At 36.6% G+C, this 19,199-nt stretch overlaps 2 protein-coding genes across 7 annotated transcripts in view; one reads left to right on the top strand and one right to left on the bottom strand.

Annotated features, from left to right (window-relative positions):
* KDM1B (lysine demethylase 1B) overlaps window positions 1-2,899 on the top strand; it is a 42,934-nt gene extending 40,035 nt beyond the window's left edge. For both annotated transcript variants that reach the window (XM_069563316.1, XM_069563317.1), the window contains exon 22: window positions 461-2,899. In XM_069563316.1, the coding sequence (XP_069419417.1) occupies window positions 461-544 (84 nt within the window). In that variant the 3' untranslated portion in view covers window positions 545-2,899. The remainder of the gene's footprint in view (window positions 1-460) is intronic.
* Window positions 2,759-19,199, bottom strand: part of DEK (DEK proto-oncogene) — a 28,236-nt gene continuing 11,795 nt past the window's right edge. For 3 of the 5 annotated variants that reach the window (XM_069563321.1, XM_069563326.1, XM_069563322.1), the window contains exons 7-11: window positions 18,783-18,971; window positions 7,890-8,028; window positions 7,413-7,561; window positions 4,722-4,790; window positions 2,759-4,286 (exon numbers count right to left, since the gene is read on the bottom strand). In XM_069563321.1, the coding sequence (XP_069419422.1) occupies window positions 4,275-4,286; window positions 4,722-4,790; window positions 7,413-7,561; window positions 7,890-8,028; window positions 18,783-18,971 (558 nt within the window). In that variant the 3' untranslated portion in view covers window positions 2,759-4,274. The remainder of the gene's footprint in view (window positions 4,287-4,721; window positions 4,791-7,412; window positions 7,562-7,889; window positions 8,029-18,782; window positions 18,972-19,199) is intronic. The other 2 variants (XM_069563324.1, XM_069563325.1) reach the window with 1 other exon arrangement.

The raw sequence follows: 19,199 nt of genomic DNA, 5'->3' as shown, positions 1-19,199 counted from the left end.
TTTGCTTATTCTCTTCTCACTATACCCTCCTTGCAGGTGAGGTTCTCTGTTGATAGTCCTCACCTTTTCTTTCCCTTCTGTGTTTGTTACATCTCTTCTTGTTAGTAGCCATCCAGCAAAACTCCAGCCAAGGATGAACTGATTCACTTCTTGTGATTGTCTGATGGGAGGGGGCTGTGTCTTACTCATTATTCTTAACTCCAGTACCTGGCATACATAATACCTTTATGAATGTCACACAGTACTTCACACAAGTGCTGACTGTGTAGAATGAATTTGGTATGGTGAGCTAAGCCAGAAATGTTCAGGTGCTGTGATGGGTGAGTCGAGTGTTCCTGTGAGCACACAGGAGGGGCAACATTTTAGGAGGATGGGAGAAAAGTTTAAGTTCGTATTATATTTTGATAGTCATCTAAATTTCTTATACATGATCTCGAATTATAATTTTTTTTTTAAACAGGCAACAAATAGGCATTTCCCACAGACTGTTACAGGGGCATATTTGAGTGGTGTTCGAGAAGCAAGCAAGATTGCAGCATTTTAAATCGAATTTGTCTGGACGCAGCTTTCTTCTGTATCCCAAATGGAAAGGTTTGAAAAACATGTTAGACCTCACTTTGATAAAATCAAACAATCCTCTCTAGGTAGCAAAACTTGAATGTTCTAAGGTGGTATGTATGGTAATATAAACCAGTTTTTACCATTCTGAAAGCATGGGTTACAAGAATCCTTTTTAAGCACTTATATTTAATAGCATTTTCCATTGGTCTGACTAGTGCTAAATGTTCCAATTTCAGAGTAAGGCAGAATATAACCTTCAGTTAAGACCTTGGATATGATTCTTCCATGGTTAAGAGATTCTCTTTAAATCTGACTTTTTTTTTGGCTGACCAATTTTCACACATTGAAAAACCAAGTCAAGCAGGAATCATTAAAAAAAAAAACAAAGCCATGTACTTCTGTGACAATTAATCAGTATCTTTGCCAATGAGCCTTAAGATTTTTATATAGTTCTAATATTGACTTTTACTTAAATTTAGATAGAAATCTTCCCTTTTTGGATACAGTACAAACTCTTCCAAGGTAAATAAAACCTGTATTTTATATTGTATGTATTTCCTCCCATTAGGTGTTCAAAAGAAATTTAAATTCAGGTATCTTTTATAGTAAAACATATTAGATCTGTGCACTCATTGGCAAAATTTTCAATTCAACAGTACAGGTTGTGGTATCATTGAGAACGGAGAAGAGATTGTGTGGTCTTCATACTTAAGACTCAGAATATGGCTATTTTTCTTAGAGCCATGTTTGTGCAGATGGCACATTTTAAATAGCCTTAACTTTGGCAACCACTAGCATAAGGGTCTTGTCAGAATAATTTAATAAAAGTCTCTCCCTACTGCCTCTTTTTAAAATAACTGATTAAGTCTCTAGGAATATTTTTTATAGAATTATGTTTTCAGTATTCCATAGGCAGGTCCACTGGAAAACTGCAGAAAAATGTGAAATATCCTGGGATACATATTACACATTTTATAAGCCATATCTTAAAAGCCTGAGAACATAGTAAATATTTTCTTTCTCCTTCTTTCACTCATGACAAATAAACACTGATTTCAGGGTCTTCAGGATGCCCATCTTGCCAAGAAACGTCAGTTTACAGGTTAGAAATATGGGTAACTTAAGTGCTTTTGTTTTAAAAAGTCTTTGAAGAATTCTTTCAGTACGTTGGTCAGCTTAAAAAAGGACTCAAAATGACTTTGAAACCACTTTTCAAAATATTAGGTATTTTTAAAATTTAAAGTCAGGTTGTAACTAGAAATTGTATTTTATGCAAAGAATATATGGTGAACTTTAGAAAGAGCTTAGACACACCTCCCTCCCCAGAAGTATGATACAACTGAAAGAAAGAAAAAAGCAGTAAATTGGTTTCAAAGTTAACAGGAAAAGGTTGATATTTAGGGTTATCTAATGAAAGTCATTGGTACTGATTGGGAAGTATTCTGCTTCAAGTGTTTCCTGTATTACAATGTTCAAATAGCATGTGTCAAGTGATAAATGCAAAAACTTTAAGTTGAAATGGTTCACAGTCCATCGTTACTTTGGTTTCTGAGCACTTAAACTTGGATAGTGCTATAAGCAAACAAGGGGGGAAGACCTATCTAAATAAAGTACGGTAAATGTGTATTTTTAAAAAACCCCTCATTTCCTGTCTCAAGTGACATCACCTAACATTTTGTTCTTTAAGGAGCCACGGTACTTTTTTTTTCTTATTTGAGTATGTTTTTCACTGCTGCCTGAAGATTTTAATAGCAGTGAATATGTATGTGTTTTAACTGCCGACTGTGAACAACTGATTGTGTAAACTGCTTAGTAAAACGTGTTTTTCAAATACACTGTGCACTGTAGTGATGAATACACACTCCTCAGCAGAAACACCCTCACCACAGTCTTTCACACACACCAGCTCAATCCCTTCAAGCTCCAAACCTCTTTAGACTGTGCAGGTCATAGGCATTACTGTGTATGCTTTTCAAGTGAATGATCACAGTTAAGTTAACTCTGATCAACTTAGTTTTGTGAGAGCACAAGCTTCCCCCACCCCGATTTCTTTGTAATGTATTTTTTCAAAGTAAAAGTGATCAATTACCAGCAATGAGCACTCCAAATTATATGGGCTACAAGGCTAATAAATCCATTAAAAAAAAATCTCTACTCTGAAATACATGTTAAGATATCAAATGCAAAGAGACAGGTGTTGATTTATTGTTTTTATTGACAAGGTTTATAGGAACAAATCAAGTATTTAAAACCAAAGGCCAGTTCTCAAGTCTCATTTAGTTGTTTATTTCAACCTTTCTTTAATGTCTTAATAACTTTATCAAGAAACAAGTCAAACCTGTGAAAATACCTGTTAGCAGTCAACATATTTTTATAAATTTCTGTACTATGATGCAAAGATATTTTAAACACTCAGTGGTTCATCAAGGGCCTAATTCTCACATAAGCAGCAGTTTTAAAATTCAGAGATTATTTAATAAATTTATTAACACAATCAAAAGACAAAATTAGTCTCATTCAGGAGTGGTCCATGTGTTGATCACCTAGAATCCTGAATGGCCAAAATTTAACACCCCTGATTCTGTGAATATGTTACGTTTCTTTAACGTTAGAAATAAGTCCATCACCTTTGAAAAATACTTTGTCAGATACCCACTACTGTCTATACATTATCATCTTCTGGCATTACACTTGATACTTTCAACCATAATTATAAAGGCGGCCAGGTTTCCAGTAAATACCAGCTTTTAATGTGGGCAAAAGCAGTTAAAAATCAGTACATTTATTTGAAGCCAAACGTGCTTCTACTTGATCCAGATCCCCCCAATTTTTGAAGTTTTGATGTGTTGATTTTGGTCTACCCTTAATATAAAATGTATCTACAGACACTTGCAGAGTTAACACTAAAACTATAAACTGATGACACTTCGAGGCAAAGCAGAGAACTAACTATTGCTTCAGTGTTTTCTTCACTGAATTCTGACTTGCACTGCTCCGTCATACCATCTGGTTGAACACTGTCATTTCATAGTTTATAACTGTAAAGATACCTACTTATATGAGTTTAAAAATTGATCTGCACAAAAGAAATAAAAAAACTTTATATACAACAAATTCGTTTTTAAAAATACAAAAATAACATCTGTCACTCCTGTCATGCTGACAATTTTGACATATATATACATGCAGGAGAGAAGTTCCAATTTAGTAATCTGGGCTGCTGAAGCTCACATATTTTTAACATGATGAACACACCGCCACTGGTTTTAACACTGACAGACGTGTATTCAAAATATTTTATCTACTAAATACTGCAACAGTCTCTGCATGTATAAATGCCAATTACCATAGTTTCTGTTCTACTTGATTAAAAGTATGACTTAAGCTAATATTGCGCACATACACTAAAAACTACAACAGTTCAAGAATCTAGTCTTATATAAAGAAATCCAAAATGTACAAAATACAACTATAAAAGCAAGGGACAATTACTGTAGCCATGCAAAAATTTAAACTAAAAACTGCATAAAAATGCAATTTAAAACGGCAAACGCAATTCATCTAACACTTGAGATAAAAAGGTCAGCAGGAAGTTCTACCAACAACGCTTGCAAAGATTTAGAAAAGGAAATACATTCTCTTTGCTGGTATAATGGTATATAAATCAGATCTTTAGCTCCATGTGCATGGGTCATCTGTCTCTGTCCTCTTTCTCAAGAAATCAGCTGTAACAAAAGAGAATGTGGTACACATAAATCAAAACCTCCCTTTATTTTTAAACTTCTACTTTACTACTGTGATCTTGGGAAATCAGCTGGGATCAATAGAAGACTACAGCTACTGTTGATTTTCTCCTGCCTTTAACTGGTGGACAGGAAGGACCATGTGCTCAAGTGGTCGCGTGAGCTCCTTGGAGCTGACTGCCTGCCCATGTACACTGAGCCTGTATCTTCATCTGAGGCCAAGTTTTGTCACTAATGTTCTATTTTTAAGCTCTAAAATGGGGATGAAAATTACTATCTTTTCCTATCTATCTTGAGGAAATTTTGAGCAACAAATATTTAGTGACATAAATATTTTGAGAAATATGCAACATTTATGCGTATTTCTTGTGTCTTGTGAGTCCAAAATGATCAAAACTGCGAAAGCTGGATAGTTACCTCTTTAACAGTTGTTTTTATGAACTCTTTTCTTTCAGTTAAGTCATAAGCAGGATAATTTTCATATACCTATAGTGAAAAGGGAAAACAAAAGTAGATTTAAAAATCCAAGAACATTCTCTCTTTGGATAATGAAGAAATCTGTGCCATGGACAAAGAGCTACATGTAGCTTTGAACAGTACATGCTAACCACCAATGGTTCATTCACCATGTAGAATTCTACAGCAAATGAGTAGTTTTAGTAACAGTGTATATACAGCAGAAAATAAACTAGCGTGCAAATATTTTCAGTGTTTTATATAGTAGGAGTACAGCTGAATTAACAATATACATGCATTAGGAAACCATTTAGAAAGATCTTAGTTAAGTGGATTAAATTCTTTATATTGGTAGGTTACCTGTTATTTTTTAAAGGTATCCTTTTATTTCTTCTGTTATAGCATCTAATGCATTTATGATTTTCAACTCTGATGAATTTCAGCCTCCACATCACTGCTCCATCCCTTCCCCAAAGCTATTATCACTGAGATCCAGTTATATCTTTGAGTCCACTCCTAAATTTTTAGCCTCTAGATTTCTCAACCTGATACTTGCTGCTTAGTTTCACAATGACTTCTAGTCCTGACCTGCCCATATACACCCGGCTGGCTTCACTCCTACTGTACAATTCAAGGTCAGCAAACGTTTTTTCAGAAGACGTTTCCAGCTTTCCAATGAGTTTTGGTCACAAATACTCAGCCATGCCACTGCAGCATAAATGCTACCATAGGCAATACTCAAAGGAGTGGGTATGGCTGTGGTACAATGGCCCACAGGCTGTATTTTGCCAACCTCTGCGAACATGGTCAATCACTTACATTACTCTAATTGTTTGCCCTTTGTTCTTTCTCTGCAAAAAACCAACCCTTGTCTAACTACCAATTTTTCTACGGTTAAGTTCTGGAGGAAAATGTAACAAATTTAAAAAGAATGGTCTTTTATCAACCATACTTGAATAAAGTTAAAGAATGGTCCTGTTAAGTTCGTGGTATTCAACGTCATAGCCTCCCTAGAAATCCCAAGGAGTTCTAATTAGGTCTCCCTTGCATTCTTACCAGTGGCAACTGTATCCCCTTGTGTCCCACATACTTGCTCTCAGTTGAGAAGGCATTACTCTGAATTTCCTCAGCTTTCTAACTTGCCCCTTCTCCAATTCATGTGTACAGGATCCATCAACAGTTCTGTCTCTACCTTTGCAGGGACCATCTCTCAAGGCTCAGGATATTCAGCTTCTCCTTTCTCACAACTGTCCCTTAGCCTAACACAAGCTTCTATTCTCCCTCCCTGACCTTAGTAAATATTTTATCAGCTTGTATCATTCTCCAATTTAATTACTAACACAGAAACTTTAATTAATTCACTTTCCTATTAATTCTCAAAGGGATAACCCTGGCATCTACCATCCTGCAGAACTGCTATTAGGCGAACAATTCTCTCTGAATTTACAGAGTCCAAAAAAACCCTATGTTCTTCTCACCTGACCTCTCCATGTTATTAATAATCCCCTTAAAATTACATAAATGTGTTCACAAAGTCATTAAAATGAACAGTACTTGTCTTCCTTCAACTTTCCTTTCAGTCATCTTCTCTCAGAGGAAACCAATGATCAGTTTGCTATTATTCTTCCAGATCTTTAGAAATGAGTTTATATACAAACATATGAACGTGTCAAAGGCAATATAGTCTTTCTGTATTTACATAACAGGGAAATACCTGTTTTAAAAACTTGAAAATACCTGGAAGGTTTTTCGATGTTTGAACTGCTACACAGTATTCCAAGAGTATAGATGTACAGTTTAAACATTTCCCTATCGAAGGCCATTTAGGTTGTTTCTGATTTTTCAGTATTACAGACAGGCTGAACATTATTGAAATCATTTTGTGTAGATGTGACTATGTCTTAAAAATAGAGACCTAGAAATGGAATTGCTAGGTTAAAGGGTACTTGCCATTTAAATTTTAACATATTACCTAACTATTCCCCAAAGTTGTTACACTTTATAGAGAATGAGAGTACATTTCCCTATACCACTCCTAACACCTGTCCCAGGGCCTGACGTGTAGCAGAGGCTCAGCTAATGCTGAATAAATTAGAAAAACAATAATCAATATCTTTAGAAAGTTAGGAATATTCCACCTTTAGTACATTTAACATTTTAGTTTCCTTTTACCATAAGAAACTAGATTCTAAAATCTAATCTCAATCTAGAATATGGAATCATATTCAAGACTAGATCATTTCCTGAGAAGTATCAGAAGAATTTCACAAAAATTTGAGCTAAGAATCTAACCTAGAATCTAACCTTCTCATTTATCATAGTACTCAAAGTAAGGTGGCCCAAGAGATTTTGCTTGGTTAAACAATCTAGGGATGCATCAATAAAAATTATTTCCAGGTTAGGAAAAAAGATTACTTATTCCTATGCAGTTTGGAATGTATCACTTCAACTTCAGTCACTGTATACATTCTACTGTTTGTTTATAAAATGACTCCAATAGGGCAGAGGTTTTGACTAGTTTACTCCAAGTGGTACCCCAGCACCTGCAAGAACAGCTGGCATGTAGTAGTTCTATAAATACTTGTTCAATGAATGAAAGCATGTAAGCCTGAGGGATGGGTAAAAGATTTTTTTCAAATAAAAGCAATTTACCTCTTTGCAAATCTGCTTCATTGTGACTTCCTCCAAGTTAGCACTGGCCAATAATTTCTTTACTGTTTCCTTTAACTCTTCATCTGTAGGAGGTTTCTTCAATTTTTTAATTAAAGGTTCATCATCTGAACTATCCTCAGATTCACTTTCTAAAAGTAAGATATTTTATGACATGAAAATAAACTTTTTCTTACATAGAAAAGTAAATTAATATTCAGGACAGATTAGGAAAGATTCTATAAGCATTCATCAGATTCTTCAAAAGGTACTAAATTAAAAAAATTATAGATAGCTCTATAGTACCTATAAAACACGCACTGAAATTTGTCAATTTTGAAAAATTATAAACTACACAAAACTGGTATACTCCCCTCAATGTTCTTCAGTTTACCTATTTTTCATATATGTTTAAAAACCATACTATAGCATATAAGTTGTATCTTTAGGGTTGCTGAAAATGTGTTGTTTCTAACATACCTTTTTTGGAACTATTTTGATTCTTCTTGGTGGTACTGCTATCTGCCTTCTTAACATTAGCACCTTTTACAGATTTTTTACTTTTAGGAGTGGCTTTCTGTTTGGGCTTTTCTCTTTTGGATGTCTTTTTTGGTGGCTGCTGGAAATAAAAACAAAGTATATATATTGATGAGTGATTAACTGCCATTCCTCTACTTTCCACACCCCTCAACAATACTAGAGAAACTTAATTGGTCAATATCACCAGTGAAAAATTATTACTAACTGTCCACTTCTGAGATGAGTAACATTAAGGAACTTAATTTTATCCCAACACAGGACTAGTCAGGTGAGGTAAAGAATCAAACTTTAAAAATAATAGGTGCTCACATTTCTTACACACTATGGAGAGAAAACTTTATATGCAGAAGACTTTACTCTTGGGGGAAAAAATTGTAAAATATAAGTACTGTTAATATTCTATTATTTATTATCAATCTCTCCCAACTAAAAGGTAAGTTCCAAGAGAACAAGTATTTTTTTGAACTTTTTGGGTTCACTGATGTATCCCTAACTCCTAGAATAGTGCAAAGTAGTTTCTCAATAACTTTTTATAAACATATGAGGAAATGAAGGCTCAGAGAGGTTTTGTCCAGTCACATGATACAATAAAGAGCTTCAAACAGATCTCCGGATAATCCGGATCCTGTTTTCTTAAACACTAACTCAGCTAATCAAGTAAAAGCAAAATACACACATATGGAGATTAAAATGACAAAATTACAGTTAAAAAAAAAAATCTTTAGTGTGTCAACTGCTCAGCTGTGTCTGACTCTTTGCAACCCCACTGACTGCAGCCAGCCAGGCTCCTCTGCCCATGGGATTCTCCAGGCAAGAACCCTGGAGGGGGCGGTCATTACTCTATGTGACAAACTCATGGTAGGAATTCAGTAAAGTATCTTTTTCATAATGTAAGTGCTGGCACAGGGAAACAATGAAAGCCAAGTAGTAACAAACTGTAGAAACTCATGTGTTTCATCTTGAGCAGAGAGGCAATCAGATAAGTCACATCACGTGCTTTAGCCTTACAGGTGCTAAAAACCACTTCAGCTGCCCTGAATATAAGATACTGGGTATAGGAAAAAGATGTTAGGTACTTTGGAAAACAGCGAATCTCAAAAAGACAGACCTTGACACTCCAACAATAGACAATTTTTGGAAGTTAAGGCAAACAAGATCACCTAGGACTTGGAAGGCAATGAAAAGAGGCCCTGGGAAAACTGAGGAGGAAAGTAAAAAACCACACCCTTTAAACCACACACTTAAATTCTACATGACCTTTCAAGTTTTCCTTAGTTCCATTCCCTCTCCTCTACTTAGGAAAATTTCACTCACAAGTCTAAACCTCTCTCAGCAATCACCTTCTCCAAATCTTTCAGCCAACCTGATTAATCGGCAGCCACCACAGTACGTGACCTACAATTTATTTGCTCTGTCGTTATGGAAGATTTTGTGAAGCAGTGAATTAGAATACAGGTTTTTAGAGCCAAACTTCCTGATTCAAGTCCTGACTTCACCAGACAGCAATTCTGAATTCTCAGACAAATCACTTATTCTTCCTGTGTCTGATTCCGCATCTGCATAGTAGAGGTAGTAATACTAGACTTGGCTAAATTTAACATTCCCCCACTCCCACATCTTAGACACTGGGATACATTTTACAATCTATATTTAAATGATGCCTTCCAGGCGCTGCAGATTCGACCAACTATGGCCGTTATCTGTAGAACTTCTGTGAAGATCAGATGAGTAAATACATAAAAGCACCAAAGAAAACATTTAACGTATTTATGTGTTTCAAAGTGTAGGTATTTACATGTCTGTTCTCCCACTACATTGCAAGTTTCTTAGGGGCCTATCCGATAATCTCCATGAGAAGAGACACCTATCTAATTTAGCTCTGTCCCTGAAAACTACAAGAGCACCTGCCATAAAGTAGCCACTTCAATACTTCTGGCTATGTTCATCTCTGTATCATTTGCAGGATCTGGTTTATCTGTACTTTGAACCCAGAACGTGGTTAAAAATTAAAAGGAAAATGAAAAAGGCATTTGTACAGCACTGCTTTCATATACACATGCTCACATGACCTAAAAAAACAAAGCAAAAAAAAAAAAAAAAACCCACAATGACAAACAACTGACATTACTATAAATGAGGAAAATACATCTGTGCAGTTAAGTGAAACAATGCCTTACAGCTAGTAAGAAGCGAGACCCGGTTAGGTCCAGTGTGCCTCCTACTACACTAGCTGCTTAAAGAGGACCAAAGCAGCTGCAGTTTTCTGTAAGCCACAGGTCAAATTACTGAACTGAACCAGTGCAGCAGGTCAATACCATGATCTAACCCACTGTTACATACAAATGTTACTGATAATAACAAAGAATTAAAAGTGCTGGGAGAAAATACAGAAAGGCAACAAAATGTAACCAAACTCAGTATTAGGGCTATCTCTGGCCCTTTCCTCCAAACTCTGTATGGGCTCCAGGATCATTTCTCTACGATTTTTTTTTTTTTGGTGATGCTAAGATGGGCCTTTCATGTAATTCAATTTTGTATCATTTTCTCCAAATCCGTTTCTTTCCTTATGCCAACCTCTCCTGTTTATCCTTTATGGCTCAGATCAAACTGTAACCTCCTGTGAGGTTTCCCTCTCTGGATCTTTGCTCCCTACCTGCTCATAGACAGAAAGAAATACTCCAGCTTGAGCAAACCACTTTCTTAACTCTTTTTCCCGTACTTTTCCCCTCCTAATCTTTGACCTCTCCCCTCCTGCCAACTAGACTGAACGGCTTAACACTGAGACTCTCTATCTTGTTTCTTGATCTCCACTGCCAAGTTTAGAACTACCACTTAGCCGTTGCTATGTAATTATTTGGAAAATTGAGATGGGAAAAGATCCTTGGAGACAACTTTTCAAGATCTATTCTAATTCCAAGGTTCTATTTCATTAGAATCACTCTGCTTGCTAAGACATTTTTTTCTATCAATAGCAGCTAGCCAAACTTTTTGATTTTTATTATCAGTCTTTCGGCACAACTTATCTAAATAGATTGTATACTTTGAGAGAGAGAGAAAAAATTAAGGGTGGGGGCTGGGGAGGACCTATGTATTTCTTAAAAGCCCCACAGCTTACTCACCTAGCTATAAACTATGTAAAATGAGAAAAATGTATGGTCTAGGTCTGTCACCAAGCCTTTTCTATGAAGTGCAAGTAGTAAATATTTTAGCTTTTGCTGGCCCCTTATGGTCATTGTTGTACAATCTTACTCTTTTGTCTTACAAATATTAGGAAACTGGAAAAATCACCCTTGGCTTCTAGGCTGTATGAAAACTGGATCTGCATACAGGCCATAGTTTGCCAACTCCTGGTCTAGGTCATGAACTATTGGAGACACACAGAGAACAGGCAGAATCAGAGATCAACAGGCTGAAATTTACACCAGCAGACGTGGATATATGCCCATGTTAAACTTTCCTAAAGCTACTGCTTAAAATCAGATTTGGATATAGAGCTGAAGACAGAAGTATATGAACTAGCAGCTCTGGAAAGTTGGATAATTAATATCCAAAGCAAAAAATAAGAATGTACCACCTTCTCTCATGGAGTCAAGGCTACACAAGGTACAAGATGTAAAGGACAAGGCACATGGTAGATTCTCAACAGTATCCTCCTTGCTGTCGTTAGTCGCTCAGTTGTGTCTGACTTTCTGTGACCCCTTGGACTGTAGCCCACCAAGCTCCCCTATCAGTGAGATTTCTCAGGCAAGAATACTGCAGTGGGTTGCCATTTTCTTCTCCAGGGGATGTTCCTGACCCAGGGGTCAAACCAGGTCTCCTGCATTGCAGGAGGATTCTTTACCGCTGAGCCACTGCAGAAGCCCATCCTCCTTGTCATGCACCAATAAAGGCTTACTGAAAGACTGGTAGCTCTCCCCACCTAAACAGTCAGTTCTTGGAAGACAGAAGCTATGTCTCTTTTTCTCCACTTAGCAAAATGCTCAGGTAGAATAAGCAATCATTTTGAAGGAACGAGAATGCCGAATCTGTCCCCAGAGGTTGTATTACTCACACAACAAGGCCCAGCATGTGAGTTCCCTATAGTCTGGCTCCAGTGTATACTGCTCTAGCTGCTTTCCTTCTGGACAAACCACCTAACCATAGACACGTGTGTAGTGCCTTTCCATGCCCCATCTCTGTTCACATGTGCAACTTTCTTTTCTATCCCCAAAGTCAATTACAACTCGTTTTCTTCCAGCGTCTTCCCAAAGCTTTCCCTCATCAACACAGAGAGGCTCTTTCTTTTAAAATCCTATACCAAGTAGTACTCAAATGATATTTGGGTAGAAAATATCTTCTGTAACCCCAACAGCACATAGCACACTCTCAATTTATTGAACTGAGCAACTGAAAGTGATTACATTAAAAACTAAGATCTGGCCTATTTTAAGTCTTTTAAAAAATACTTTGAATATTTTAGTAATTATAATAAACACATTATGTAGCATAAAAGGTTGGAAGAACTCATGACAGTTAACACCTTTTGCATTTAATCAAACAGAAAGTTGAGACTTTGAGTCTTTCAGCAAAATGCATGGAAAAAAATTAGGTGAAAAATGGAAAAAAAGTAAAAAAAAAAAAACAAAAAAAAAAACACGCTAGTTTCCAAATTGCGATTTACTTCTAGATTCTGGCTTGCCATTTCTGAAGATGCTGTGAGTGGTTCAATGAGAACCATCAGTATTGTAGGTGTTTCTGATGCACTAAAGGGAAACAGATAAAAGGGAAACCAACTGCTGCCAGTAATTTCAGACAGTACAATGTACTGTAATCTAATAACCATGAAGGTACAGAAGCAGGGGAATGACACAAGCACTTTTTGAAGCAGGGGGAAAAAAAAAAAAACCCCTTGGGAGAAAGCTTACCTATCTTTTATAGGGAGCAGGGCTATTGAAGGAGGGTCTTCAAAAAAGACGCCTGTCACAGAGCCAGAATTCTGTCCTCACAGCAGAAAGGTTGTACTGGGTGAACAGATGAACAAAATAAGCATTAGCTTCTAATACACTATCCTTTTAACAACTTGGCCGAGAAAACTCGAGAATGCCAAGAGTAAAGAATGTGCAAGCCTTGCTCTAACCCACAAGAGGCCAGGAAAGCAAGTTTAACTCTAAAACAAGATTTTATTTCGGTAATTATTCACTTTTGCCTTGCAACAAAACATTCCAATAGTTTATATATTCTGTAATTCCTTTCATCATATGGGGGGGGGGTTCTTATTTTTTAAGACATAATTAAGGGCTAAGAAAGCTTTCACATTCACCCTCCCACCACTACCAAATTCCTCAAATGGTCCAAATGTTCACCAAAACTGTAACTGCAAAATTCTCTGACTGGGTAAACACTGTTATGATGGCTCATTCAACATCCCACTTTTTATCTGTCTTCCTCCGACAGATGCAGGAGAGCTGACACCTGGGTCTTTCCAGCTTCCCCTACAGCCAGCGGTGGCCAGGTAATAGTGCTCTGGCCCATGCAATGCACATGGAGATCTCTGGTGAAAAGTATCCTTGCCAGGGGAGAAAACATCAAAAGAAAGCTTTTTGCCCTTCTCTATCTGGCACAGGGACACAATGCCTAAAGGTAAAATAATCTTCCTGAGATCATGAGGTTAAATGGCACACGTCAAGACGGGGCTCAGGAGGAGATAGTCCCTAAATTCTTAATACTTTTCTTGAGCTGCTGTCCTGGCCCAGAATTGCCTGTTTTTGGATTCCTTGTCCTGAAAGAAAAAGTAACTCCTGTTTCAGACATTAGTAATAGGGGTTTTAAGTACAGAGCTGAAGATATTCCTGATGTATTTGGGAATCTTCAGATAAATTCAATACTCACAAAGTAAATATTCACAGTTAGTTTTATACTTTCCTAGACATAAAGAGTGTTTATAAAAACACTAGAAAACAAAAACTGAAGAAGCACTAAGCTAGCTCTTAAGGATCTAAAGTATTATTAGAGTTGTTTTCACTAACGTGGAAAGCACCGCTTCTCCTTTCTTTGTACTCTTCAGTGAGTTTTCTGTGCTTAAGGTGACACGTAGTGAAAGGCATGCCTGAGCATGGTTTAATCTCAGCAATCTTCTCCTAAAAATTCTATTCCAATACAGGAATCAACTGATTTTCATAATAAGTAATTAAACCTCTATTCTCTTTGTAAAGAAACCTCACGTACCAGTTTCTGCCTGGTTCCAAAATGCTCTCCTTCTACCACCCTGAGTAATAAGCAAATGTCCAAGAGCCAAAATGATAGAGAGGTTTACAACAGCTCTTTTATAAAGAAATTATTACCCAGTCACTCTCAGAAACAGCATCTTCTTGTTTGAATTAATTCAAAAGAAAAAGAGAAGGAAAAATGGTTGTGAGCCCCTCACTGTCTATCACAGAAACAGAGGTACAGGTACAGAGAACCTCAAAGTATTTCAGCAGTTGCTGGCTAACATGCTAAATGTGACATACTTCATATAAAAGACTAAAAAAACAAAAAACCCTGCCAATTCTTTAAGTAGTTTTCAGTGAGTTTAATCCTGTATTTTAAAAATAATAAATTTACTTATAAATTAAGCATCCTGGTCTTTCACACAGCTAAATATGAAAAGGACCAGGTGAATAATACTCAGCCTCACTTAATTGGCTAGTGAACACTATAACTGGAACTGGATGTCTGCTTAAGACTTCTGACTTCAGCAATACGATATAAATTATATGATCCAAAGCTCTCAATTTACAGAGGAAAGAAGAAACAAACAAGTTCATTTATTTATTCCAAGAATCTAAAATAGAACAAGAAGTTAATCTTAACGGAAAAGTTCTATCTATGAAGGAAAAATTCATTTCAGGAAATAAAAATAAAAAATATCAACAAAGTAATTTTACATGGAAAAATAATCTGCAAAAAAATTTCTATCTATATGCAATCCTCAAATTTTCCCATGTAACAGCAACTCTTCTGTATGGCCTCTTAGAAATAAGAGGTCTTTTCATAGTACTGAACAAAAACATCTCCATTTATGAAGTCCCTAATGAGGCTGCCACTTAACTGAGTCTTCAAAAAATAGAAGAAAAAGGGAAAACAAAGTTACTATAGAAATACTATCCTTCCTGCCAGCACTTACCTTTCAAAGGCAACTGGAGCCTTTCACAGTAACGGAATCAACAATAAAGTTTGTGAGAATGGCCCTAAATTTGAAAGTCTTTAAATGAAAAATTACTGTTTGCCAGACGGTGATTTAACAGGAAAAACAAAGATTTCTCAGTCCAGATTTTACTAGTATTTTTTATGAAGTCTGTCAATACCAGCCCAAGCAGAAAAACCATACAGCATGACGATACAGCTTTTATATTGTGTGACTGTATATTAGGTTGGTTGAAAAGTAACCGTGGTTTCAGACCATAAATTTTAAATCATTATAACTAGGCTCAAACACATCTTTATTAATCAAAATAGAAACCATTACAATCAACACATTTCTGCCAACGAGAAATAAATTTATTCTCGCAGCGTGAAAAAATCCATTCTGTGAGATTCAACGAGTTCCTGGAAAGCACGTTCTGTCTCCTGCTGGTTGTGGAAGAATCTTCCCTGCAAAAAGTTGTCGAGATGCTTGAAGAAGTTGTAGTCAGTCGGCAAGAGATCAGGTAAACATGGTAGATGAGGCAAAACTTTGTAGCCCGATTCTTTCAACTTTTGAAGTGTTAATTGAAGTGTTAATTAAGTGTGACATGCAGTCACGTGTTGTCGTGGAAAAGAATCGGGCCCTGTCTGTTGACCACTGCTGGCTGCAGGTGCTGCAGTTTTTGGTGCATCTCATTGATTTGCTGAGCATACTTCTCGGGTATGATTTCACCAGGATTCAGAAAGCTGTAGTGGCTCAAACGGGACCACTAAACAATGACCATGACCTTTTTTTGGTGCCTGTGTGGCTTTGGGAAGTGCTTTGGAGCTGCTTTTCGGTCCAGCCACTGAGCTGGTCTTCACCAGTTGTTGAATAAAATCAACTGTTTGTTGCACATCACAATCCGATCAAGAAAATGGTTCATTATTGTTGTGTAGAATAAGAGAGGACAACACTTCAAAAGAAAAACGTTTTTATTTTCGGTCAGATCACAAGGCACCCACTTATCAACCTTTTCCGCCTTTCCAATTTGCTTCAAATGCCTAATGACCACAGCATGGTTGACGAGCTCTGCAGCAACTTCTTGTGTAGTTTTAAGAGCATCAGTTTTGATGATGGCTTTCAACTGGTCACTGTCATCTTTTGATGATTGGCCACTATGCTCCTCATCTTCAAGGCTCTGCTCTCCTTTGCAAAACTTCTTGAACCACCACTGCACTGTACTTTCATAGGCAGTTCCTGGCCCAAACATGTTGCTGATGTTGAGTTGTCTCTGCTGCTTTACAACCCATTTTGAACTTGAATAAAAAAATCGCTCAAATTTGCTTTATGTCTAACAATCATTTCTATAGTCTAAAATAAATATAAACAGCAAGTAATAAGTCATTAGCAAAAAAAAAAGTGAGAAATGCATATTAAAATGAGTAATATAACAACATTTAAGAATGTATTCCAAAAAAAAGTACTCCAATATCAAATGGCAAAGTTCAACAATGTAAAACCGCAATTACTTTTGCACCAACCTAATTCTAAATGTCTGAAAAGCATTTTTGTGTTTTTTTCCTTTATCGATTTTCATCATTTGACCTAGATTCCTAACAAGACCCTCATTTAAGGCACTGTAGAAAGAAAAGCTCTGATTTGTAGTGGGAGAGTTCCACGTGTGATTCTTATACAACAACCAACATAGTCATGAATCAGGAGTTATCTGCATTCACCGACAGCAACTAACTCTACTCAGAACAAAGGGACAATAATCTGAAGGAAAAAATGAGTATAAAATATACTCACTTTTAAAGTTACACCTTAGTAATGACAGAAGATTGGATTTAGAAATCTTACATATGATAAAATGTCGTAATAACAGTAATAGCAGCTAATATTTTACTTAATACTGTGCTATGTACTGCTCTAAGTGCTTAATACAACCCTTGGAAGATACTACTACTATTATCCCCATTATACAGATGGGAAATTGAAATACAGAATTTGTAAGTAACTTGCCCAAAGCCAAACAGTGATGATCAGAACATAGCTGGGATTTGAACTCAGTTTCCAAAGACCATGCTCCTAACCATAGTACCTCTATGAAAAAATTAAATGTTTATATTCTAAGACAACTTTTCATGCTTTAAATCTGCTTTTGAAAAGTTTAATGAATATACATAGTAGATAATCAAAAATGTGTTGAATGAGGAAATCTATTGCAGAATTGCTACTATTACATATTCACATATAACATGTTTTCCTCCCACTTCCTTAAAATCTATTCCACAAAAACCTCAGTGCTCAAATTACTCATCTTCCTCACACCAAAAATATATTAAGATACTATTTATGAAACACCTGCTGGATCTGTACTATTCTTTTTAAAACTAGGAAGTGTTTCATACTTAGCTTTACAGAAGTCTTTATAGAATCTGACGTTAAAACACGCACGGATTTTTAAATACCCAAGGACAAACACAAAGCACAAACCTTTAAAAACATAGTTTACCACATCTTTATTCTAATAAAGTAGTTGTCAACTGAAGGTGATTTTGTCTCCAGGGGACACTTGGCAATGTCTAAAGACACTTTTGGTTTCAACTAAAGGTTGGGGGCAGGGGTGTGCTTACTAGCCTCTAGTAGGCAAACTCTATAATGCCCAAGACAGCCCTACCTCCACACCGAAAAATCATCTCCACCCAGGCCAAGCCATGTTAATTTAACGAAGTCCCTAAGTAAAACAAGGGAGATTACCCAAACAAGTTCAGTCAGCAAACCACTATTAACAACAGGAAATCATTCCTTGTACCCACTCGTCCTCATCTACTTGACTCAAGGTACATTTCAGGAAGAGGGTAAGCTAACCCCTTAAATGGTTCAGCAACTCTCTTTCCGAACTCTCTGGAAACTAAGTATTCTCAACATTTCATTGTTGTCCAAGTATTCTCAACATTTCATTGTTGTTAAGTTGCTAAGTCATGTGACTGTTTCGTAACCCCATGGACTGTTGTAGCCTGCCAGGCTCCTCTGTCCATGGTATTTCCCAGGCAAGAATACTGGAGTGGGTTGCTATTTCCTTCTCCAAGGGATCTTCCTGATCCAGGGATTGAACCCGTATCTCCCGCATTGGCAGGAGTATTCTTTACCACTGAGCCACCATGGACAACATTTTTAAGTCCCAACATTTAAAAAATATTCCCAAATAAAAGAAAATGGCAGGCATTCCTGAGTGATATGAAATTTGCCCACCAACAAAATAAACTTCAAATGCTGCCAGTTTCATTAAGTAATCCCAAAGTGAGATAAAACGGTGGTTCTTAAATCCTTTTGCATAAAACAGAATAAAATAGCACAAGTCAATTAAAAAATACTGATATACTATGGAAAAATTCTCCTAAGATCTCTTTTATGGTACTGTCACACACACCCCAGCCCCGCCTTCATTTACGTACTCTCATCTACAAGGTCCAACTCAAATCCAGTCCACACCAACCTCACTCTTCCAACTCTTACACTCTGGCACAGTAATAAAAATAAAATCTCCTTAAGAAAAACAAAGGGTTTACATTTCATCATTTCTGTGTCTTTGGAATTAAAAATCACCAACATGGCATGTATGTGTTTTCCGACCAATCTATTATACAGACTAATATTTAACTCTCCGCATGAAAAGAAATGAGGAAAAAGCGCCAACATGTTACCTCCTCTTCACTCTCTTTATCTTCATCCTCTGAGGACTCCTCTTTGTTTTTCTTTTCCTCTTCATCACTGCTAGATTCATCTGACAGGATTTCAGGACATTTGGTTCGCTTAGCTTTCCTGGCCATCCCAGAACTGTTCCGTTCCTTTTTGTTGCCTTTGCTAGAACTTTTTTTAGATTTTGGCAATGGCTGCATAAAATAAAAAATACCAATGAGGTCTTAAGAGAATACCAATGAGATACTACAGTTCCAAGTCAATCACCTGTTTCTGATAACTACCTCTCAACTCAACAGCTTCTTTCCTGATACAAGCTTAGCAGCTTTACAGAGTAATACACCTCTAACTTCACGTGTCACGTTAACCTTTTTGCCTGCATTACCGATAGCTTTTCATTTTGTTTAGAACTCTCAACACCC

This window comes from Ovis canadensis, chromosome 20 (genome assembly GCF_042477335.2).
Source record: "Ovis canadensis isolate MfBH-ARS-UI-01 breed Bighorn chromosome 20, ARS-UI_OviCan_v2, whole genome shotgun sequence".
Classification (NCBI taxonomy): Eukaryota; Metazoa; Chordata; class Mammalia; order Artiodactyla; family Bovidae; genus Ovis; species Ovis canadensis.
This window is presented reverse-complemented; position numbering and strand designations above follow the sequence as displayed.